Genomic DNA, 25,843 nt, shown 5'->3' with positions numbered 1-25,843 from the left:
AGAGGAGAATTACTCACAATAGCCAAGAGGTGGAAATAGCCTAAATATCCAATAGCTGAATGGATAAAGAAAATGTGGTGTACACATACAACAGAATATTATTCAGGGATAAAAAACAAGGAAATAGTGTCATATGCTACAACATGGATAAACCCTGAGGACATTATGCTTAAGTAGAGTCAGTCAGTCAGGACAAATACTTTACATGAGGAACGTGAAGTAATCAACCTCATCAAAGCAGAAACCATAATGGTGGCTGCCAGGGGCTAGGAGTAGGGAGAAATAGGAAATATAGGTATAGATATAATATAGGAAATACAGGTAAAGGTAAAAATAGGAAATAGGTATAAAGTTTCAGTCATGCAAGATAAAAAAAAGTTCTGGAGATCTGCTGTATAACATTGTATTTACAGTTAACTACATGGTACTATATAATTTAATTTTTGTTAAGAGGATAGATCTAACGTTCTAAGTGGTTTCTACCACAAACACAAATGGGGCTGGGTGTGGTGGCTCATGCCTGTAATCCCAATCCTCACTTTGGAAGGCCGAGGTGGGCGGATCACCTGAGGTAGGGAGTTTGAGACCAGCCTGACCAACATGGAGAAACCACGTCTCTACTAAAGATACAGAATCAGCTGGGCGTGGTGGCACATGCCTGTAATCCCAGCTACTCAGGAGGCTGAGGCAGGAGAATTGCTTGAACCTGGGAGGCTGAGGCTGTGGTGAGCTGAGATGGCGCCATTGCATTCCAGCCTGGGCAACAAAAGTGAAAGTCTGCTTCAAAAAACAATAAAAAATAAAAAATAAAAAATAAAAAAATAAAGGGCCTGGAGTAGTGGCTCACGCCTGTAATCCTTGCACTCTGGGAGGCAGGAGCATCACTTGAGCCCAGGAGTTTGAGACCAGTCAGGGCAACATGACAAAACCCTGTCTCTACAAAAAATACAAATATTAGCCTGGTATGGTACTATATGCCTGTAGTCCCAGCTACTCAGGAGGCTGAGGTGGGAAGATCACTTGAGCCTGGGAGGTCAAGGCTGCAGTGAGCTGTGATTACATCATGGCACACCAGCCTGGCTGACAGAGTGAGACCCTTCTCAAAACATAAAAATAAAAAGTAGAAATAAATCAATGAAGTTTATTCCTTAAGGAAAAACAAAGTTAAGACCATGCTGATGTGAATTTCTAATCCATCAAGACTAGTAATTTCCACCTAGAATGAAAGAGTACACTAGAGTAAGCTTATCTGTCCCAATTAATTACAAATAATTATAAAACATTACAAAAAAACACACCCCATTAAAGGGCAGGAAGTTCTAACTGGATGGCTATAAATTATTACAGTCATCACCAATTGTGTGCCATTTCAAAGTCAACTTTGTATATTATTATATTTCTCCTTATCTTGGCCTTAAAAATGTTCTCTAAAATACTGTTAAAATGGAAAAATTACATCTAGCTAGATTATATAAGCATTGTAGATACACTTAAATTTCTTTACACCTACTCTACAATAAAGACATCCCAAATGGCTGCACACAATGGTTCACGCCTGTAATCCCAGCACTTTGGAAGGTCAAGGCAGGCAGACTGCTTGAGCCTAGGAGTTCAAGACCAGCCTGGGCAACATGGCAAAACCCCATCTCTATAAAAAATACAAAGATTATCATGAGGTCAGGAGATCGAGACCATCCTGGTTAACATGGTGAAACCCCGTCTCTACTAAAAATACAAAGAATTAGCCGGGCGTGGTAGTGGCCGCCTGTAATCCCAGCTACTCGGGAGGCTGAGGCAGGAGAATGGCGTGAACCTGGGAGGCGGAGCTTGCAGTGAGCTGAGATTGCACCACTGCACTCCAGCCTGGGAGACAGAGCAAGACTCTGTCTCAAAACAAAAAACAAACAAACAAAAATAAAGATTAGCGCATTGTAGTGGTGTACGCCTGTAGTCCCAGCTACTCAGGAAGCTGAGGTGAGCTGATCACTTGAGCCTGGGAGGTGAAGGCTGCAGTGAGCCAAGATCACACCACCGCACTCCAGCCTGAGAAACAGAGCGAGTTTCTATCTCAAAAAAGAACCTACCAATTTCAACATCTAATACTAAATTACAGCATACAATTGAGTACAAAACCAGGTTACAAAATGCCCTAATGAATACGGAGAATATGTCCAAAGAGTAAGTGTAGTATGCTAAATAGAAGGAAACCAGATTTATGCTTCAGTCCTAAATTGGAATGATCTTCAGAAACACTACACAGTTTTCTTTTTACCAAAATATTCTGTATAGTCTATTAAATTGAAATAATTTATTACCTTACATCCTCAGGCTCTTCTGTTGCTTTGGGAGTAGTTGCTTGTTGAGGCTCAGCATGAGGATAGGGATCTGACCCCCACAGCATACGAGGCTCTGAAAGGGAAATTGCGTGATCTCTTGCAGATCGAGCTATATGCTCAAATGACTCAGAACTGTTTGGTGACCCTTCCATCTGGTCTCTTCTCATTAACGGTTTAGGAGGAATCATTCCTGTAACAAAAGTTCAGAAAAAGGTGAAATGAGGCTTTTGAAAAATAAAAGAAACAAAACCATGATAGACATATAATACAGATTACTAATTGTTACATGGAATTCTCCATATTAAAAGCATTTTTTTCCCTGAGTAAAAGATTGGTGGAAATTATGTAAGAGTTGTTCTGTGAATGAGATTTTATCACTGCTGTTACATAAAAATTGCATTTAAGAACTGAGGAAGCAAAATCAGCAAAATCACAACAGCAGCCTGTTATACTTCAAAAGAAATAAAATATTATGCATATAAAAAATCAGACACCAAGTATTGTGACTCTGGATGTCAATACAAACATCACGAAAATTATACCATAACTTCCAGAGAAAATTCTTTCCTAAATTCCATTAACCTACCTTAGTTGGTCAATATTCTACAAAATATGCCACTTAAATTTCCAAATACCAGTATAAATTTAAAAATCATGATTTGTGATCAGCTTATCATCCCTAAATTTTCCTCTGTAACATTTTGGTAACAGATTATCTAGATTTATTCCGATGGATTCCATAAAAGACTACTAACTCACTTTTTTTTTTCCCTCTAACCTATAAGGAAATGCAAGTGTTAGGTTGGTAAATGATGGAAGAGGAACTTGAAAAAGAACATATATAACATATGGACAAAATTCAAATGCCGAAAACACTTTAAAGAAGAAAAACAATGTAGCCAATAACAATATACTGTTAATAAGACATAATTATTTCCATCTGAAGTTTTAAGTAATACTCACAAAACAGAAATGAACTAGTATTTTGTTCTTGCCACATAAGCAATACGAGTGTCAGATATTTAATTACTTGATGCTAAAAGTTACATAATTTTGATTAAAAATCTAGAGGTTTAAGTTTTTCCTAGATTAGAACTCTCAAAGGAACTGAAACTCAAAGTAGGGGAAAAAAAATTTTGATCCTGTAAAACTATAAATGCAAATTCAACTGACCAGGATGAATGGGTGGAATATCCATAGCAGGTCTGCCTGACATCATTCGAGGATCCATGTAGGACTGCATCATGAGCCACCTTGGATCAAAACCCATAGAAGCCAAATGCTGAGGATGAGGCTGCATAGGCTGATAAAGAGGTCTGTGTGGTGGAGGAGGGACAGTACTACTGGATGGTTGTGAAGGAACAGTCTGTGGAAGTACACCTTGCTGTTGCTGCTGCTGCCACTGCTGCTGTTTCATCTGTTCCTGAAAAAGTAAGATCCCGTATCTTGAGATTTTAGTTCCACATGACAAATTAATTTTAATCAATCATATCACAAAATAATGACCTGTTTTGAATCCTTGAAGGAAAAGTAAGAGTTCAAAAGATATTTAACAGTTAGAGTTCACAAGACAAAAGACTGAAAGATGAACTGTAACATTTTACCTTATACTGAAGCACTGTATAATCTATCTCCTAGAAATGGAAGATGGTGTCTATAAATGAGACAGAAGATCAAAAGGAATGACACAGAAGGTCAAGGTAAAACCCATATAAACTTTTATTTACAAAGAAAAGTAATTTCAAGGGAACTTTGTGTGCTTTATGCATTGTAAGTTTTATGTCTAATTTCCCAGATTATTGCATAATAATCATTTCAATCAGACATACATGATAAAATATTTTTATCATTACCTGCTGCCGCTGGAATCGTGGAGGTAAAGACTTCTGAAACTGTTTGAAATAGCCAGATAATACAGCCGGCCGAGGTTGAGACCCTGATTCTGGTTCTGTTTCATGCACCACTGGTGTGGCTTCCTTTTCACTGCGATTGCTGTCTTGTCTAGTGAAAACGGGTTCCTCCTCTGCTCAAAGAAAGGGTGAAAGGTATTCATCTACGACACTTACCAAACACATAGTTTTTACACAGAGTTAGGTATAATAAAAGTTAATGAGGCACTTTGGGAGGCCAAGACGGGCGGATCACGAGGTCAGGAGATCGAGACCATCCTGGCTAACATGGTGAAACCCCGTCTCTACTAAAAAAAAAAAAAATACAAAAAACTAGCCGGGTGAGGCGGTGGGCGCCTGTAGTCCCAGCTACTCGGGAGGCTGAGGCAGGAGAATGGTGTAAACCCGGGAGGCGGAGCCTGCAGTGAGCTAGGATCCGACCACTGAACTCCAGCCTGGGCGACAGAGCTAGACTCCGTCTCAAAAAAAAAAAAAAGTTAATGAGGAAGAAAATATCCTCCACACTCTAAAACATTATTTTCTACTTTAACATTGGTAGTTATCAATGAGGTAACATTAGATTATCAAAACCTTAGATTTCCCAAAAGCTGCATTCTTAGAGATGGAGAACAGAGATCCAAATGCTTCATCATATAAAATCTAGGTTTGATTTTTTTTTAAATAATGAAACATTTCCAACTCTACCTATTTATTGTTTCAATAAACATCAATGTAATTGTCAGTATTTACCGGTAGTTCATTAAAATCTACATGAAAACACAAATGGCCTACAAACACTTAAAAAGACAGCAAGTTGGTTTATTTAGTTATTTCTTAGATAAAGGGACTATAATCTATAAGGAAAACTAATGAGTTTAGTTATTTATTGGATAAAGGGACTATTATCTATAAGGAAAACTAATGAGTTTAAGTCTGAAGACAACAGAGTGATCACCAGTTATCTTCAAACATAATTCATTCTAGAATGTCATTTGTCACAATAACAAAGCCATGCTTATTACAAATTCTTTTCTCAAATGACTAGTAATGAATTTAAAATGGAAGATTATCTCCCAATGTAAAAGCATGCTGTTAAGAATCACAAATAACATTTTTATTGCTTGGATTACATTCAACATTAAGAATGTTGTAAAAGAGTGAGCAGGTCATGGTGATGCACGACTGTAATAACAGTTACTCAGGAGGCTGAGGTGAGAGGATCACTTGAGCCCGGGAATTTGAGACCAGCCTGGGCAACACAGTAAAAAGAATGTTGAAAGGGAAAATAACACACTGGAGGAAAAAGAGCTACACAGGCACTGACTTTAAAATCACATGTGTCTTGAGAACACCTCAGAGAGCATTAAAACAAACAAAAAAATTATATGTGTCTAGTATCAGAATTGAGGGGGAAAAAAAAAATCACATGGGTATATTTCACTGTTAAACCAAGCTAAAATTAGCTTGCCATGAGAATATATAAAATGTGAATGAAAATAAAAGCACAAATAAAACTTATTAAACTATGATAATGTTTTCCTTTCTCTTGTGAACACTTTATTTCACTATGTTGGTGTTACGAGCAATCTTCATAAGTACTTATGTAATGTTAAGCCCACTATCAATAGCAGAGTTTCTCTAGATTGATTACTACGAAAAAAATCTGAAACCTTAAAGTCTTAACAAATGATCCATGCAGGCCTTATTTCATAAAAAAAATTAAAGATACAATACTCATACTCTTACAGTTACATTAAGAGCCAAGTTTGAAGGTAACCCTGCATATAAATAAAAACTTTATTTTTAAAAACACATTCTTATTATTTTAAGCAGCAGTGCCTTGTAGAAAAGAGCATGAGAGGTCAGGTTAGAAAACTTGTAATATTTCCACATCAGAAAATACACTGAAATAAAACTGCATTTCTATTTTAATTCAAGTCGTTCATTAAAACTAAACTTTAGGCCAGGCGCGGTGGCTCACGTCTATAATCCCAGTACTTTGAGAGGCCGAGGCAGGTGGATCACAAGGTCAAGAGATCGAGACTATTCTGGCCAACATGGTGAAGTCCCGTCCCTACTAAAAACAAAAATTAGCTGGTTGCAGTGAAACGCGCCTGTAGTCCCAGCTACTCGGGAGGCTGGGGCAGGAAAATGGCTTGAACCTGGGAGGCAGAGTTTGCAGTGAGCTGAGATTCCACCATTGCACTCCAGCCTGGAGACAGAGTGAGACTCTGTCTCAAAAAACAACAACAACAAAACAACAAAAAAACCCCTGAACTTTAACTTTGCCAAGACTTTATACTATATTTGAATGCCATTAATCAGTCTACAAGCCAACTTGGAGAAGAACAAAAAAGTTGATTAGATCTAGAAAAAGAATTTTATTTTAAAGTATAATTACTCTAGGAAACTATAGTTTAATAGCATATCAACTACACCATGGAAGCTTGCATATTTAAACTGATTAAACAGCAAACCTGAAATTATGAGCTAGGTGCAGTCATTTAATGATGATAATCCAACATTCTCATTAAGCTCTATGCCAGTTAAGTTTTAGAGGTATTCATGCACGTGAACAAATGAGATTTTATTTAGTTAAATGTCCTGGAGTCAGAAAAAAGCAGGGGGAGAATCAGTACATGTGACTAGGAAGTCAATACAATTCTGCAGATAAAACAGAAATGAAGCCCATCTAATAACTGAGAAACACTTCAGGGATATCTGTTCATATACAGAATTAGAAAACATGGCTCTAGCCCATATTTTGTACTGGAAATGTTATCATAAAACAATCGTTTTTATTTTGATGGCATATATTTAAAATATACAACCCCCAAACTGTAAGCAACAAAAAGCTCTTTGTAAAGTTTATAAAAGAGAATGAAGAAGACTATCAAACCTTTATTACAGTTGTTTTCACTTTCTTGTTTCTCTATCATGGGCTCCAAATTAGGTTCTCTGGGTTCAATTTTCTCCTCTAATTTCTCCCTTTCCTTCTCCAGCTCACATTCCTTTTCTTGTTCTTTCATCTTTTGTAGTTCTTTTTCCTTTTCTTTCTGCCGTTCTAGTTCTTTTTCTTGCTTTCTTTCTTTCTCCATTTCTCTTTGTTTTTCCTGCTCCTTCTCCAGCTCTTTCTCCTTTTCCTGCTGTCTCTCCTTCTCTTTTTCCCTCTCCTTCTCTCGTTCCTGTTCTTGTTCTTTTTCAAGTTCTTTCTCACGCTCCCGTTCTTTTTCTCGCTCCCTTTCCCTAATTTCCTCTGGAGATGGTTGTTTTTCCAGGATGCCAAGCTTCTCATCCAATCGTTTCAGTTTCTCTGCACAAGCCGCTTTCCTTTGTTCTTCCATTCTTCGCTCTTCCTCTTCACGCCGTTTACGAGCACGTTCTACTGCTGCAGAAATTTCTGACTGTTGTCTTCGTCTTTGCTTCCATATTTCATCTTCATCAGCTACTTGCTGCTTAGAGGGAAAGGGGCCCGGTCTTCCAGGTACTGCCTGTCGATCTGGAGGTGGATGCTGAAACATTAAGGTATCAGATGAGTATGACAACTCTATTTCTGACTAACATTGGGTATCAGGCATGGAGAAGGAAAAACCCCACAAAAGTATCAGAAATTTCTCTGATGAACATACACATTAAAATGAAAACACGTAAGATGGGAAATATATTACATCTAGATAATTCACCAAACTAAGAACAGATTAATCCAGCTCTCCCGTGTTTACTATGTACCTATTTATTGTGCCAGACATTGTTGCTCATTCAGTATTTGTTGAATAAAATTAGAAGCACAACAGTGAATCTCAAAATCTAGTTAGAGACAAAGAAAATTTAGCATGAATGCTTTAGAAGCAGCTGCCACAGCTGGAATGCCTAAGAGAGAGAAATGAAGGTATTAAATATCCAAAATGATGGCATGTTAGCTCTGAGAAAATTAAGATACAGCTACAGGTAAAAAGCACAAAGCCAAAGAAGCAAGGTGAAAAAGACAGAGACAGTGCTGTAATGATATCCCAAAGGAGAAGAAATTCCTACAAATTAGTCTGGGTGAAGAAAAGTTCTATCTTCAGACTGAAAGATCCAGAAAAGCTATCTAGAACCCGGAGTGGAGAATGGGAGGATCATCTGAAAGATCCAAGTTTCAATGACTGAATTTTCATTAATGTGTTATAAAACAAAGACAGGTTTTAAAATCACTGCTTGCAACAATGCAAAAACAATAAAAGTAATAAAAAAATTTCTTTAACATACTGATTTTAAAAGCTACTAGGGTGAAGAAATCTTAAAAGCCGTATGTAACCCAGCTGGAATGCTTACAAAAAGATTAAACAATGATACAACGAAAACACTTGACTGAATGTCTCTTTAAATGAATGCAGACTACCATGTACTAATAGTGCTATCACATGCAAACTACTTAAGCTCCCTGGTGCTGAGTTTCTTCATCCACAGCTCAGAGATAAGCTGAAAAACCAAATATATAAGTACCTAATTTACACAATTCACTTCATAGAAGTAAAATTTACTTAAAACGTGCTGCACATATTTTAAGTGTATAGTCTGATGAGTTTGGACAAATGATACACCTGTGTAACCACTGCTCCAATGCAGACACAGCATTTCCATCACTCCTTTGCCTCCCCTTGTGGCCCCAAGCACCCCAACTCTAATCTTGTATAGTTTTGTTTGTCCTAGAATTTCCTATAGATGTGTAAAATTATACTTTCTTTTGTGCTAGCTTCTTTTGCTAAGTATAATGGCACTGAGGTTATTTTATGTATGAGTAGTTTGCTCCATCTTACTGCTGGATAGTATTCCATTGTGGGCATGTTGTTTCATGTATGATAGACATGTGGGTTGCTTCCAGTTTTTAAACTATGAATAAAACAGCTATGAACATTCATGCATAAGTCTTTGCATAAATGAACGTTTTCATGGCTGTTGGATAAACAGATAGAAGTGGAAATCCTGTGTCATATGGTAAATATATATTTCATTTACAAGAAACTGCCAAACTGTTTTCCAAAGTGGTTATAAGGTTTTCCAATGGATAAGGTTGCCAGCTGCTCTGTACATCCTTGCCAACACATGGTGTCATCAGTCTTTAATTTTGGCAGTGTAGTAAAATCTCAGTGGTTTTAACTTGCATTTCACTAATAACTAAAGATACTGAGTAACTTTCCATGTGCACACTGGGCATTCTTACATTTTCTTTTGAGAAATAAATGTTCAAGTCTTTTTGTTTAACTACTTGAGTTGTAAGATATTAAAAAAAAAAAAAAATGCCCAGGCTGGACATGGTGGCTCACATCTCTAATCCCAGCACTTTGGGAGGCCAAAGCAGGAGGATTGCTTGAGCTCAGGAGTTCAAGACTAGCCTGGGCAACACGGCGAAACCCGATCTCTACAAAAATATAAAAAATTAGCTGGGCATAGAGGCGCATGCCTGTGGTCCCAGCTACTTGGTAGGCTGAGGCAGGAGGATCGCTTGAGCCCAGGAGGTTTAGGCTGCAATGAGCTGAGATCGTGTTCCAGCCTGGGGAACAGAGCACGACCCTGTTGCAAAAAAAAAAAAAAGCTTAGATACAAGTCCTTCGTCAGATGTATTAGGAATATTTTTTTCTGTAACATATCTTTGCATTCTTTGGGAAATGTTCTTCAAAGTCCAACTGACCAACAGTTTTTCCTTTCTAATTCGTGGCCAAGGTCTTATTTATCAAAGAAAACTTTGTCAGCTCCAAGTTTATGAACACTTGATCTTCTATACTTTTTTCTACATGTTTTAGTTTCAGCTTCTGTGTATGCAGAAATGCTATAAAGAGCTTTCAGTGGTTATGAGGAGAGGGACTGCTGGAAATGATGGTGATGGTTGTGATACGTGCAGATATCCCAGCAGGGTGATTAGAGAAGGTCTGGAGATCCTGATCATAACAAGGATTTCAGGAGAAGAAAATCTACTTGTAAGAAAGAACAAGTAAAGAAGTCAGGAAGAGCAATGTGTATATGGTGAGAACAGCAGATGAAATTAGAAAAGTAGACAGAGATCTGAAAGATCATGAGAAGGACCTGAACAAGGAGAAATGGACCTAATACATAGTTTTAAAAAGACAACAACTACTACAGGAGAATATGGGATGAAGGTAGCAAGTGAGCAGGCAGCATAAGAGGCAAGCAGTATCTGTCAAGAACACATTCCAATAGCTCAAAGGAAATGTAAGAGGTGGTAGCAAGCAGTCAGTGTACATTTTGAAGGTAGAGGTGACATTTTGCTGATAAAGCTAGATGTAGGGTAAAAAAAGAGTTAAGAGTAACTTCTAAGTTTCAGCCTTAGCAAATATGTGAATAATAATGCCATTACCTGCAATAGGAAAGACAGGAGAAGCAGCACTGTGGATATGTAGGGTAAGTGGGGGTGTGTGTTATGGTTTGGACATATTTGAGCTGTTTACTAGAGATCCAAGTGGAGATGTTAAGTTGATTGTTGAATATATGACTTAAAAGTCAGGGCAAAGCTTTTCGGCCTAAATGTACATTTGAATGCCATCAGCTCATAGAAGACATTCCCAAGGAAAAGGATACAGATTTTTAAAACAGACTGAGAACAAGACTTAGTTCTCTAACACTCGAAGTGTAGGAGGCCCAGAAGGAATACAAAGCAAAGAAAAACAAAATAGTGAGGTGTCTCAGATGCAAGTAGGAAAAAAGTGTTTTAAGGATAGGCCAGGGATGGTGGCTCAAGTCTGTAATTCCAGCACTTTGGGAGGTCGAGGTGGATGGCTTGAGTCTAGGAGTTCGAGACCAGCCTGGACATGAAGGCGAGACCCTGTCTCTGCAAAAAATTAGCCCGGTGTGGTGGTGTGCACCTGTAGCCCCAGCTGCTGGGGAGGTGAGAGGACCCCTTGAGCCCAGGAGTCCAGGTGGCAGTGAGCTATGATTACACCACTGCACTCCAGCCTGGGCCACAAAGCAAGACCCTGTCTCTAAAAATATGTGCATATACACAAGAGGGATGGAGTAATCAACTATGTCAATGACTCAGCTGAGATTTAAATGAGATGAAGACAAGAAAACTGAATTTGTCAAGATGGAAGTCATCATTGACTCTGATAATAATAGTTTCAAAGGTAAAGTGGGAAAAGAAAGCATGCCTGGAGAGGGCTAATGAGAGAATGAGCAGCAAAAGACGGTAAGTTAAATAGTTCACTAAAACAATTTCACTCACGGAGAACAGAGAAATAGGATAGACACTGCAATGGCATGGAAGGTAGTGGGATGGAGTAATGTTAACAGAGAGGTTTTTGTGAAGTTGTTTTTCTGAAAAGATGAGAGAGAACATTATCAAAAGTGGAAAAGAATACAAGGAACAAAGTAAAAAAGTGTCCTTAGTAGCAAAAACAATAGGAAGAAAAAGTATACAGACAGTGAAATGGAAAAAAAAAAGTTATCTCCTAGGTACTTCTTATTTTCTTAGTGAAACTTGGAGCATGCTTATCAACTGAGAATGAAAATGAAAAGGATGAAGAGTAAGACATGTAAGAGTCACAAGGTAAAAAGTTAGTAACTGTTTCATAAAAGTTTTAAATAAAAAATTTGGTGTCTTTCCACCAAAAGAGAAGGTCAAACAAAACATATAATCCATAAACAAGCATTTAGTTAAAATTTACCTGCTGTGCAAGCAACTTTGGAGGTGGTGGCAGATGTGAAGATGTTCCACGTTCCTATTATAAAGAAGAAAGAATTACTACTATTATTTTGGAGACAGGCTTGCTCTGTCGCCCATGCTGGAATGCAGTGGCATGATCTCGGCTCGCTGCAACCTCTGTCTCCCAGCACCAAGCAATTCTCATGCCTCCGCCTGCTAAATACCTGGGATTACAGGCGTGTGCCAACACGACCGGGTAATTTTGCATTTTTAGTAGAGACAGGGTTTTGCCATTGTTAGCCAGGCTGGTCTCGAACTCCTGACCTCAAATGATCTGCCTGCCTCAGCCTCCCGAAGTGCTGGGATTACAAGTGTGAGCCACTGCACCAGCCTGAAAGAATAACTTAAAAATAAACATATTAAAAAAAAAAATATCGGCCAGGTGTGGTGATTCATGCCTGTAATCCCAGCACTTTGCGAGGCCAAGGCAGGCGGATCGCCTGAGGTCAGGAGTTCAAGACCAGCCTGGCCAACATGGCAAAACCCTGTCTCTACTAAAAATACAAACACTAGCCAGGTGTGGTGGCGGGGGCCTGTAACCCCAGCTACTCTGGAGGCTGAGACAGGAGAATTGCTTGAACCTGAGAGGTGGAGGCTGCAGTAAGCGAAGATCGTGCCATTGCACTCCAGCCTGGGTGACAGAGCAAGACTCTGTCTCAAAAAAGAAAAGAAAAAGAAAAAATTTATCTATTAGAAATATTTCAGCAGGGTGTGGTAGTTCACGCCTGTAAGCCTAGCACTCTGGGAGGCCAAGGCGGGTGGATCACAAGGTCAGGAGTTACACACCAGCCTGGCCAACATGGTGAAACCCATCTCTACTAAAAATACAAAAATCAGCCAGGCATGGTGGTGGGCACCTGTAATCCCAGCTACTTGGAAGGCTGAGGCAGAAGAATTGCTTGAACCTGAGAGGCAGAGGTTGCAGTGAGCTGAGATCATGTCAATGCATTACAGTCTGGGAGTCAGATCAAGACTCCATCTCAAAAAAAAAAAAAGAAAGAAATATTTCTGAATGTGCTGATTTTCTCAATATCACAAGATTCCTAAATATCTTTCTCCTTCTCTATTTTTAAATAAAAGCATATCACTCATTACAAGATTACTTTTTATGGAATCACTCTGCTATTTCAACAAGGTTAGAATCTCAAATGCACTTTACAACAAAAATTTTAGCCAGGCATGGTGGCTCACGCCTGTAATCCCAGCACTTTGGAAGGCTGAGGCCGGTGGGTCATTTGAGGCCAGGAGTTCAAAATCAGCCTGGCCAACATGGTGAAACCTCTTCCCTACTAAAAATACAAAAATTAGCCGGGTGTGGTGGCACACCACTGTACTCCCAGCTAGTCGGGAGGCTGAGGCACAAGAATCTCTTGAGCCCACGAGGTGGAGGTTGCAGTGAGCCAAGATCGCACAACTCCACTCCAGCCTGGGTGAAACAGCAAGGCTCTGTCTCAAGAGGGAAAAAAAGAATTTTAGTCTAACTGTTCTGGAATTCTGATCCAGAAAATCTGACTGGGGAGAGCTATACCTCTAATTACTAAATTTTATTTATGTAAGCTCAATTCGTTTCTAGTGGCAAACTAAAAATATGAGATCTTAAAATCTAAAACATAATGGAACAAAATATATGAAACATTCACTTGCTAATATACATATCACTGTCACAAAAAAAGTCAAAGACATATTCCATCTATTCCTCTATTCTTTCACGAAAAATTCTCATTCCCCATTATGCCAATAAGTAAAAAGTCACACAAAACATTTTATTAAAATGTTATTTTAAAAATTATTCTTTTTCAGTTTTCATAAATTTATTCTTCAATGGATTATCAATGCCTTAAGATTAAAACCCTCATATAACATACATTTTTAAGAAGTGGTTCTTATATAGTCTACCTCTCTCCCATATCAAACTACTTAGAATTTCTTGAATGTGCCATGTTTTCTCATACTTCTCTACCTGTGTTTCCACTGCTTATAATAGCTATATTCCCTTTGTATACTGGCTAAATCATGCTTAAGAATTAGCTCAAGTACTTAGTCTTCTGCAACCTTCTACCTTAAATGAATTCTCGAAGAATTTATTTTGTACCCTCTATGATTATGCCACTTAGTCAGACTTCTTACTGACTTTTTTTCCTGTCGAAGAAACTGTTGGCTACCTTCTTTTAGCCCTCAGAAGGGACAAGTTCCTCCATCTATTTTATATGAATCCAACAAATACATGCTAACTATACTGATTCCTTAATAAAGAGATAAGCGGACTCCCTTGAAAGTAGCCCTTTTTATTCCCAGTTTATAATGCAGCTTTTGTAACCGTTTACCATCTCAGAAGTAGGTTCAAATATCTGTTGCACACGTATTTCCCTTCATTCACAATGTTCTTCAAAATGATTCAGACTTTAGATGTCCCTACTCACTGTGTGACTTCCCTACAGATAGTGTACCATTCATACAAAAAGAATGACTAGTATTTAAGTATTCAGTAAACTGTAAAGCACTTCAGCAATGCTTATTTTATTTTAGAAAAATGTCATCCCTACACTTTGCTATGACTGAGCTGTATCATAAGGTGAAAAGGGTGAAGCTTTAGTTTTCACTTGATAATTTTAGCTACTGTACTGGTAATTCCAGTTAAATGCAATAAAAATTACGATAGATTCAAGACTATTCAAGAAAAAATACACAGTTCCCTTTTCCTAAGTCCCATTCCACTCGGTGATAAGACTAATTATTCAAGATAATCCTTGAAATAACAAGGATCTCCATGAGTCCAACAAACCTGATTAAATGAAGGTCCTTTCCCAAAGGGAACTTTTGCTACTGGTGGTTGGGCAGGTACTTGAGAAGATGATTTAGCGTTGGAAACTTCATCTGCTTCTTTTTTGTTTTCATTGTTTTCAGATGCTTTTGAACCTTGATCCTCACTGAAAAATCAAAATGTAGAAGAAATAAAGTGGACCAACTGTATCATAAGTACATACATTTTTTTTGCAATTAAAAAAAATTATTTCGGTATGGTTTCCGGGGGGGAATGTATTAAGGAATGAGATGGGTGTGTGACCTACTAGTGCCAATTTCTTCTTTCAATAAATATATACTATGAAAGTGCAATACAGTAGTTGTCAAATCTCTAAACACACGTCAGGCATATATCCTGGCAAAAGAATATAATCACATAATTTCCTATCTCCTCTATGTAAGAAATATAATCCAAATATAACTGGGTAATATTGGAATTATTATTTAACTGCATTCTAATTTATCCTGATTTAATAAAAAGATAAACTACAGTATTTTTTCAAAGCCACAGCAAATCACAGGTATCTCTTAAATGACCATAAAACGATTGTTTGTCACAATGCCATAACTGAAAAATTATACCAAATGTGCTTACAAACTTCCATATATTTTAAAAGCCCAAAATTTATGATATATAACCCATATGTTCCTGGCTGGTGCTCCAATATTCCAGAATGAAAGAAAAAGAAATAAAAAACTTCCCATTTTCTAAGGCCCTAATGCAGTTCACTAAGTTTTAAGAAATCGAGGACCTGAAGCAGCTGTAGTTACCCAGGGAATTATTCTCCAATTTTATAAATATGGATCAGGCCAAGAAAGTAACAGTTTAAAATTGTTCCTAATACCAATTCTCAAAAGATCTCCAAACTAGGTGCCAAGTGCCTAAATATCTTTTTTTTTTTTTTTTGAGATACAGTCTTGCTCTGTCACCCAGACTGGAGTGCAGTGGCATGATCTCAGCTCAATGCAACCTCTGCCTCCCAGATTCAAGTGGTTCTCCTGCCTCAGACTCCTGAGTAGCTGGGATTATAGGCATGCGCCACCACACCTGGATAATTTTTGTATTTTTAGTAGAGACAGGGTTTCACCATGTTGGCCAAGCTGGTCTCGAGCTCCTGACCTCAAGTGATCTGCCTGCCTTAGACTCCCAAAGTGCTGGGATTACAAACATGAGCCACTGCACCCGGCCCTAAAAGTTTTTAAATCAACTTTCTTGAGATGCAACACATTTTAATTAACTGATTAGCTGTATACTGTATTAATCTAGCTCATTAATCACCCTCTATTTAGTAAAACTAATGAGAATATATAAATTCTACAAATAACAAACAATTGTCTATTAATAAAGCCTCTCTGCATAAGTAGTTAATATTGTATCAACAAATTTCATACTGTTATTAGTAAAGCATACCACAACTTACCTGTTATTCTCTTTAGGACTGTTACTTCCTTGTTCATCATCATCACTGAAATTCAGTTGCTCTGTATAATCTACTTCCATCTGAGCACCTATTAAATTAAAGAAAACTCAAGACTGGCTGCTTGAAAGCATCTAACAATTTAAAGCACTTAATTTTGCCTCTTACCTGCCCAACCCTCATCAGCTTCAGCATCTAGGTTATCAAATTTATCAAGCTCCTTCAGTTCTGATGCACTAAGAATGGATGGGCGTTCAGGCTCTGAGGCCCATGAAGGAGGTGGGCCTCTTCCTCGGAGGCCTCTAATGAAAGGCAGGTCATGGAAAAGACACAAAAGTTTATGATACTAAACAGGGAGAATACTAAAAGATTGGAATTTAGTTCATTTCGACATTAGTGTTTTCTACACCAAGCTACATAATATGTTCTGCATTGACATGTATGAAAAAATTAGTATTAATACGTAATTATAGGATAATATGTAACTCTTAAGTAACAGCTGACACAGTTTTTAAGAACTCTCAAACATTTAAGATAAAACAAATATATGCTAAAGAATAACAATATAAATAAAACTAACTTCAAAACACATAATTTTGAGGAAAATAATTCAAGAGGAGGATCAAGTCTCACATAATAAGCAAAAAAAAAAAAAAAAAGGGGGGGGAGTCCATAATATGAAAGGCAGAGGAGAAAAACAAGTGTCATCAATTTTAGGACCATGGTTTTCAGTTTTCTTTTTCTTTTTTTTTTTGAGACAGAGTCTCGCTCTGTTGCCCAGGCTAGAGTGCAGTGGCATAATCTCGGCTCACTGCAACCTCTGTCTCCCAGGTTCAAGCAATTCTCCTGCCTCAGCCTCCCGAGTAGCTGGGATTACAGGTGTACGCCACCATGTCCGGCCAATTTTTTAAATTTTTTTTAGTAGAAACAGGGTTTCACCATGCTGGCCAGGCTGGCCTTGAACTCCTGACCTCCTGTGATCCACCCACCTTGGCCTCCCAAAGTGCTGGGATTACAGGGTTGAGCCACTGTGCCCGGCCTGGTTTTCAGTTTTCAAAATCCTATGTAAATTAATTTGAATGTTTAAAAGAATGAATTATTTCTGGTCTGTCTTATAAGAGTTAACCAATTATTTATTAATGACAACTGTACTGTGAGGACAGGAAAACGATCAATTACACAACTCAAAATCACACAATCCACTCCACCTTTAGGAAATCTTAACAAGCATATATATATTCCGTATAGACTTTAATCATTTAATAGCCTTACTTGTTTCCTTCAGATAAAGAAGGTGGGAATCTCATGGGACCATGTAGAGGAGGATATGTCATCCTTGGATACTGTTGAAACATCTGAATGAAGGAAACAAAAAATTTTGATAAATTTAGCAACCCAGTTATTTTAAAAAATTATATATATACACACACACACATACATACATAAAAATCTGAGCCTAGGCCTGAAGTTATAATTTATAGAAACAATGATTAAAATGAATAAAATTATTCATAACTGTTACCTGCTAGCATAGATCATCATTCATCCTCAACAGCAACCCATTTCCAAGGCCATTGCCTCTACCAACTCTTTACAAATAGAATAACTAGAGCACATCATATGAAAGACTTCTGCATTATATTGATAAAAGTACATTAAAGTAATTGTATCAACAAGATATGTACACATTAAAGTAACTATCGAGATATGTAATATAAAATTGCATTAAAGTAACTGTATCAATAAGATATAAATTACATTAAAGTAAATGCATCAACAGGATATATACACACATGTACCCCAGCAAACAGCAAAGTGAAAATATTTGAAAAGCAGATGCTGTAGGCCTTCCTCCACAAGCAGGAGTATAATAATTAGAGGCAGATTTGTGGATAAGGAGGATAACATCAGTTCCCAGCCCCAGTACCTCAAAAAGAAAAAAGTAGGGGTAGCAGAGGTAGGGAAGAAGAACTCAGTTCAGATAATATTAAGGGACAGTCCACGATCCAAGGAACTGAGTTGGAAAAGGTGGACAGAGAGCTACCCAGAAATTTTCTACAGATATGGCATAGATGAATTCTCAATCAAATTACTGCACAAATGATCATTATAAACAGTCCTAAACAGGTCCAAATATTGTTCTCTGTAGGAACTTGGCTCTGGGAAACTAAAGAGAAGACGTAAGATAGATTCTGAGAATAAATAACACCAAGGGATTTATCCTATGATTTTGAAGGGAGGAAGTGTCAAAGAATAGCTTGGTCATTTAAGTAAAATTATGTAAATAATATGAAATTATATTACTGTAAAAACATAATTTATATCCTAAAATAGAAGACTAGTTTTTCTAAAAAGAAAGTAGTAACTATGTGTTAGATAAGAAAATTACCTTACATTTGAAGCAAGGATGTTTATATGATTATGCTGTCTAAAGATGAAATTTCTTGGTCAGGTGCAATGGCTCACACCTGCAATCCCAGCACTTTGGGAGGCCGAGGTGGGTGGATCACTAGGTCAGGAGATAGAGACCATCCTGGCTAACATGGTGAAACGCTGTCTCTACTAAAAACACAAAAAAACTAGCTGGGTGTGGTGGGTGCGCCTGTAATCCCAGTTACTCAGGACGCTGAGACACGAGATCACTTGACTCCAGGAGGCAGAGGTTGCAGTGAGCTGAGATAGCACGACTGCACTCCAGCCTGGCGCCAGAGTGAGACTTCGTCTTTAAAAAAAAAAGAAAGAAAGAACAAGAAGAAGAAATTTCTCTTAAGTCAGGTTGAAGCAATGTTAATTAAGCCAAGCAACAGCTGAAACTCAGCTGGGGAAACTTTGAGGGATACTCTGGAGAATTTTCAGCAGCATCACACTTCTATACTGAAGTTAATAAAGACACTACTGGAGGCATATGTTCATAGCTAAAGCTGTATTAAATCCTTCATCTGGTCATTCCAGGCATAATTTCATGTGGTCTTAAATGCTTAAAGTCTAGGAATTTGCCAGAAAATTCATTATAGAAACAAATTTTAAATTTTCAGTATATAGTAGTGATATTTAAATGTTTTTGTTAATTAGCGGAACACATTATTCAAACATAATTGCTGATGAAAGTGGGAATGATGCCCACTTGGTCTCCCCTCTTTCCTATCCTACCCTCTCACCTGAAAGTTCAGGGATCTTTGGTAGCACAAATTGAAAATGATTAGAAAAAGAGTAATTTATTTTCCTACCCATTTCTAATGGGTATAAATCATTCTTCAAGGCCAGGTCAGCATACTCCTAAACTTCTTTTAGGAAAACATTTAGCGGTCAGGCACAGTGGCTGACACCTGTAATCCCAGCACTTTGGGAAGCCAAGGAGGATAGATGACCTGAAGTCAGGAGATCAAGACTAGCCCAGCTAACATGGTGACACCCTGTCTCTACTAAAAATACAAAAAATTAGCTGGGTGTGGTGGCGCGCCCCTGTAATCCCAGCTACTTGGAAGGTTGAGGCAGGAGAATCACTTGAACCTGGGAGGTGGAGGCTGCAGCGAGCCGAGATGGTGCCACTGCACTCCAGCCTGGGCGTCAGAGCAAAAAACATTTAACAAGTAATTGTATTTAATCATTCATTTCCCTCTGTTAGTCTACAATGATGAAAAACAGTAATGTATATGCTCACTTTGGCAGCAAAATTGGAAGAATATAGAGAAAATCAGCACAGTCCCTGCATAAAAATAGCATGCAAATTTATGAAGCATTCCATATTTTTAAATAACAACACCAATATGAAGGAATGGAAAGTATGATGGATATTTAGGATTCAAATATTAGGAGTTAAACAACAAACTAAATAAATATGACCTAGATTTTTGTTTCCTATGAGAGTAATGAGTCTCCTGGAAAATTAAATGTATGTATCCAGGCACATCTGACTTGCTTTACAACTTTACATTGGGCTGAAAGTAAACAAAGAACGAGGACACCAAATCTAACTAATAATTTAGAAAATGTGGCAGGAGGGCAGGGGTGGGTGTAAGAGTACGTATTAAATGAAACTAAAGATAGAATCAACAAAATCCAAAATCTGAGGAACTTTACAGGTTAACAAATTAAAACAAGTAAGTACTAAAGGAAACAAGAGATGGAGATATCTGTAGGTAACAAGATTCTTTAAAGAAATATGAACCAATCTCAAGGAATGGATGTTGCCTGGATCCTAATTATGAGACAATTACAATTAACATAATATTTGAGAATATCAAGGAATTAGTTTTCTTTTTAGGTATGATAACAGCATTGCAAACTTTCTCCCCAAGTCTTTATCCTTTAAAATAGAACTTAAAATATTTACTGATGAAATATCTTGGATTTGCTTTCGTAATCCAAAGTGGTAGGAAAAGAGCAGTCGTGGTGACTCACACCTGTAATCTCAGCACTTCGGGAGGCTGAGGTGGGTGGATCACTTGAGGTTAGGAGTTCAAGACCAGCCTTGCCAATATGGCAAAACTGTCTCTACTAAAAATACAAAAATGAGCCAGGTATGGTGGAAGGCGGCTATAATCCCAGTTACTTAAGGAGGCTAAGGCAGGAGAATTGCTTGAACCTAAGAGGCAGAGGTTGCAGTGAGCCGAGATCATGCCACCGCACTACAGCCTGGGTGACAGAGCGAGGCTCTGTTTCCAAAAAGAAAAGCGGTAGGAAAAGAGGCAGATTCATTGCACTGTTATCTTTATTTCCGCAGATGTTTAAAATTTTCCATTAAAAAAAAGTTTAAAGGCCAGGCGAGGTGGCTCATGTCTGTAATCCCAACACTCTGAAGTGCCTAAGTGGGCAGACTACTTGAGGCCAGGAGTTCAAAATCAGCCTTGCCAACATGGCAAAACCCCAACTCTACTTAAAAACAAAACAAAACAAAAAACAAACAAAAAAAACAGGCGTGGTGGCACATGCCTGTAATTCCAGCTACTCGGGAGGCTGAGGCACAAGAATTGCTTGAACCCAGGGGGCAGGGGTTGCAGTGAGCTGAGATCACACCACTGCACTCCAGCCTGGGCAAAAGAGCAAGACTCTGTCTCCAAAAAAACAAAACCAAAAAAAGTTTGAAAAAAATATTAAAAGTACACAAATAAGAACTTTGAAACTACAGCAAGTGTTCTTTATCTTTTTTTCCATGAACCACCCCTTTGGCAGTCTGATGAATCCTATGGACTTCCTCTCAGGAAAACATTTTAAATGCATAATGTAAAATACAAAAATATTGCAAAGACAAACAATTATATTAAACAGAATTTTAGTGTAACTGTTCTCTGTATTTACAAAATAAATCTGTGGTATGGTAATGTATGTGCTTCTTTATTAGATTATCTATGGGTCTAATAATTATTTTGAAGTAATGTTGAATGTAATGTGATATGAAAATATCTACAATCTCTGTTAATAATAAAGACACTGCTGATAGTCCTGTGATTTGTTTCCTATATGGTACAACTACACTTAACGAAATAAAACAGCTAGGTGGTTTTGCTAAGAAACACTGCTTGGTAACCAGTTTCCCGGACAGCCCAAACGATCTCTATCTTCTGGTATTTACACCACGTGTAGTCCCTTCTCACAATATACCATACAATAAAAGAAAATGCTAATTTTTAGTTAGATGTTAATGAAAATAAAGACCTAAATTTTTCCCTGCAACAATTTGCTCCTTGGACCCCAGATCAAAAGCCTCTTGTTTGACTGCTTGTTCATTTAACAATACTCACATAAGGAGGCATCATAGCTCTATACTGGGAAGCGAGAGCAGCCTGCTGTCCATTCAGTTTAGCCTGTGGAGGACCACAAGCTATCCTCTTTTCCACCACTTTGAGGATATCATTTTGCTCTGATGTTCCAGCTATGCTTTCATCCTGGCCAGGGAGCTTTTCATCTTGATCAGATGATGAAGGTGAGCCAGCAGCCTTACCACCATCTCTCCAACAAGCAACATCTAGTATGAAGGCAGAGAAAAAAGGAAAAAGATAAAAATCTGAAAATGGAACAAAGTGAAACCAAACCAGGCACATTTCAGGAAAATGAAAGCAAGTAAGCAGAGTGAAAGAGCAGGAAAAGTCTAATTCAGGTCCTACTAATGCTTTCAAGGTGTTTGGGTAGTAGCGGCTTCCAAAGTGGAGAGGATGTACCTCAGAGGGTGTCACCACAAGCAAATACTGGGGTGGGAGAAGAAAATATTAGAACTTCTCTATGAGGCTTTAGCAATATTTGGTATAGAGATTAAAATCACTGTTCTCCCCATATCAGATGGCCATGTTTCAGAGTGACACACCTGAGGTGTCCTGAGGGAAAGAAGATGGGACTTCTACAATCGGTAAGGGTTGACAGTGATATTCTCATTTGTCTGTTTCCAGTATATCACTGCTAGTTACAGATGCCCCCAAGTGAACGGACTGCGTGAAATTATCTGGTGTAACTACACTTAACCAAATAAAACAGCTAGGTGGTTTTGCTAGGAAACGCTGCATGGTAACCAGTCTCCTGGATAGCCCAAATTATCTTTATCTTCTGGTATTTACACCATGTGTAGTCTCTTCTCACAATATAGCAGGGTTGGTCTGTGTAACCTGTAGAATATGGCAGAAGTGATAGCATGTCCCTTTCCAGATTAAGTTATTAAAGACTGTGGGCTTCTGTCTTGGGTGGAGGATGTCTGTCTCTCATCATTTATTCTGCAGAAGCCATGTCATAAGCAGCCCCACTAAGAGACCATGAAAGTAAAGAGCCAATAGCTACACCAGTTTGGAAGTATAGCCCCAGTCAAGTCATCTTTAGACAGCTTAACTGCAGCTTTGAGAGGGAGTCCCTTGGCCAGAACCTCAAGCTAAGTTGATCCTGGATTCCTGACCTTAAGATACAGTGGGATATCATAAGTATAGTTCAGTTTGTTGTTTTACACTGCTAAATTTGTTATGCAGCAATAAATAACTGGTGAAAATTCAACTGAACAAGAAAATAGAGGAGTTGGCACATCTATTTCTAATACAAATGCACCAACCACATTATGACGCTTGAAAAATAAAAATAAAATTTAGATTTATTCAGATCTGATAAGAGCCAAAAAATGTGAAATATATCATATTATTAGAAATATGGAATTTGTGCCAGGCACGGTGGCTCACACCTGTAATCCCAGCACTCTGGGAGGCCGAGGCAGGTGGATCACGCGGTCAGGAGATCGAGACCATCCTGGCTAACATGGCAAAACCCCGTCTCTACTAAAAAATATAAAAAATTAGCCGGGCATGGTGGCGGGCGCCTGTAGTCCCAGCTACTCGGGAGGCTGAGGCAGGAGAATGGCGTGAACCCGGGAGGCAGGGTTCACAGTCAGCCGAGATTGCACCACTGCACTCCGTCTCAAAAAAAACAAAAACAAAACAAAACAAAACAAAAAAACAGAAATACGGAATTTGTAAACACTTCTGTCATAGATGAACCTCTCCATGTAAACAAGGTCCTTTAAGATACTTGGTAATGACAATATGAAGCTATCACAATTAAGAAGACATTTAAAAATCCCTCTAGGGCCGGGCGCGGTGGCTCAAGCCTGTAATTCCAGCACTTTGGGAGGCCGAGACGGGCGGATCACGAAGTCAGGAGATCGAGACCATCCTGGCTAACACGGTGAAACGCCGTCTCTACTAAAAATACAAAAACTAGCCGGGCGAGGTGGCGGGCGCCTGTAGTCCCAGCTACTCGGGAGGCTGAGGCAGGAGAATGGCATAAACCCGGGAGGCGGAGCTTGCAGTGAGCTGAGATCCGGCCACTGCACTCCAGTCCGGGCGACAGAGCGAGACTCTGCCTCAAAAAAAAAAAAAAAAAAATCCCTCTAATATTTTATACTTCTATTTTTAGTTTTTGCTTTGTAATGTACATAAACTATCCCTCACTATCCAAAATTACTTGTTTTCTCAGTTTGAGCTCAGAAAGTGAGGAATCACCAAATATTAATACAGTAGTAAGTAAATAGTTATATATTAGGGAAGCTTGCTCAAAACCTTACTAATATAAAAAAGTCCAAATATTGATATACATGAAAGTCACCTGGACATCTTGTTAAAATGTAGATTTTGATTTAGTAAGTTGGATGCAAGACCCAAGATTACACATTTCTAACATGTCCTCAAGTTATGTTGATATTGTTGCTGCAAAAATCACACTTGAGTAGCAAGTGACCATAGTACTAAGTCTGCCTTTTCAAACTAGGCAAATCATACATACAACAGCAAGCAGGAGGTTGTATTGCAAGATAATATACAAATATGATCTCACTTTGTATTAAAGAGAAAGTACTCTTACTTGGTGGGCGTAAACTGGGTCCAGGTCCATAGTTGTCATCATTTGTTTCCTTTTCTTTTTTTTCCTGATCCCCAGCTGCCTGCAGGCTGGGAAATTCTTGCTGAAACTGACTATTCACTTGGATTCCTATAGATAAAAAAAAAAAAAAAAAAAAATCAAAGGTAACTTTTATACTGAAGATAATACAAGCCACCCTTCCAGGATAGAGCTCTCTGCCTCCTTCTCATAAATTATTCCACATTTCAGTGATGACTGTTCATAGTCATAAAACTTTAAAATTCATCTAGACTCCTTTGAAAAGCTAATGATCAGCCATGAGGAGATGAAAGTCTAAGACAGTAATCTTCCAGCACCATTCCAGAGGACTCATTTAAGATGACCATGCAAGTGAAGAGCTTCTCTTGTTTCTCTTTCATCACAACTCCTTACATTTTCAATACCCATCAAATTCCTTTGCTAAGAATTCTCAGAATTCGTTCAAATCGTATTACTGAAATAGTGTTTGATGAATATGCCCCAAGCTCAAGATGAGGCTAAAATGCCTTTATTTAATTTACTGCTTCATTTACTTTACTTTGATTTAATTTACAGCTGAGATGATTGCACCTCACTATTCACCCAACTTCCTATCTACCTATTTTTTTAAATTAAAAGAACTGGTTTTATTAGCTTGAGGTCCCAGATCGGTTCTTCCATAGAATGTTTTATAGACAGTTGCTGTTGTGAAAGTAGGAAAACTAAATTCTGCTGGGGATTCCATCATTCCTTGGGGAAAAGTAATATTACAGCAGTGGTGCTTTATGGCTACTTTCTAGCTCTTCTCTCAGGAAATCGTGGCAGCATGTCGGAAACAGGAGAAGTTGGGGACACAGTTGAAAAATGAGTATGGTTTCTAACAATCTATGCAATGGCTGGATACTTTGAAGGTACAAGCTTTGCTTGGATATGTAGAGGTAAAGATAAAATAATGTGGGGCAGAGGGTATCTTAAAGACTCCTTTTCTTAACCGGTATCATTGACTCGTGCATGGCTCTTGACACTGGAATTTAGCTAGCCCAAGAGATTTTTTATAAAACCTTTTTAAGAGCCTCGAAAGTATCCTTTAACAATGCTTTATGGCTCTACCAAAACATAGTTCACACTTTATCTCCTGCATGGCTGTTCAGTAACTACCAAGCCTAGGCAGTTTCCCCAACTAATGTCCACTTACCATCTCCTTGCCCACCTTGCTTGTTACTGGCCCATGATTTGGGAGCAGGTGCTACTTCTGGGGGAGCTGCAACCCCAGGTTTTGGCTGTGCTGGTGGCACTTCTGGTGTTCTTAAAAAAAAATATGAATCCATTATTTCAGATACTGTATGTTTAAATAAA

At 38.3% G+C, this 25,843-nt stretch overlaps 1 protein-coding gene across 3 annotated transcripts in view; it reads right to left on the bottom strand.

Moving 5' to 3' along the window:
* PRRC2C (proline-rich coiled-coil 2C) overlaps positions 1 to 25,843 on the bottom strand; it is an 86,455-nt gene that overhangs the window by 58,173 nt on the left and 2,439 nt on the right. For all 3 annotated transcript variants that reach the window (XM_011962294.1, XM_011962295.1, XM_011962296.1), the window contains exons 3-14: positions 25,683 to 25,792; positions 24,473 to 24,598; positions 21,886 to 22,109; positions 17,417 to 17,499; positions 16,313 to 16,446; positions 16,148 to 16,235; positions 14,707 to 14,851; positions 11,887 to 11,940; positions 7,125 to 7,737; positions 4,190 to 4,359; positions 3,510 to 3,759; positions 2,316 to 2,526 (exon numbers count right to left, since the gene is read on the bottom strand). In XM_011962294.1, the coding sequence (XP_011817684.1) occupies positions 2,316 to 2,526; positions 3,510 to 3,759; positions 4,190 to 4,359; positions 7,125 to 7,737; positions 11,887 to 11,940; positions 14,707 to 14,851; positions 16,148 to 16,235; positions 16,313 to 16,446; positions 17,417 to 17,499; positions 21,886 to 22,109; positions 24,473 to 24,598; positions 25,683 to 25,792 (2,208 nt within the window). The remainder of the gene's footprint in view (positions 1 to 2,315; positions 2,527 to 3,509; positions 3,760 to 4,189; positions 4,360 to 7,124; positions 7,738 to 11,886; positions 11,941 to 14,706; positions 14,852 to 16,147; positions 16,236 to 16,312; positions 16,447 to 17,416; positions 17,500 to 21,885; positions 22,110 to 24,472; positions 24,599 to 25,682; positions 25,793 to 25,843) is intronic.

The sequence above is a fragment of the Colobus angolensis genome, unplaced genomic scaffold (assembly GCF_000951035.1).
Source record: "Colobus angolensis palliatus isolate OR3802 unplaced genomic scaffold, Cang.pa_1.0 Scaffold59, whole genome shotgun sequence".
Lineage (NCBI taxonomy): Eukaryota > Metazoa > Chordata > Mammalia > Primates > Cercopithecidae > Colobus > Colobus angolensis.
The sequence above is the reverse complement of the archived record's forward strand: the minus strand, read 5'-3'. Positions and strand labels throughout refer to the sequence as shown.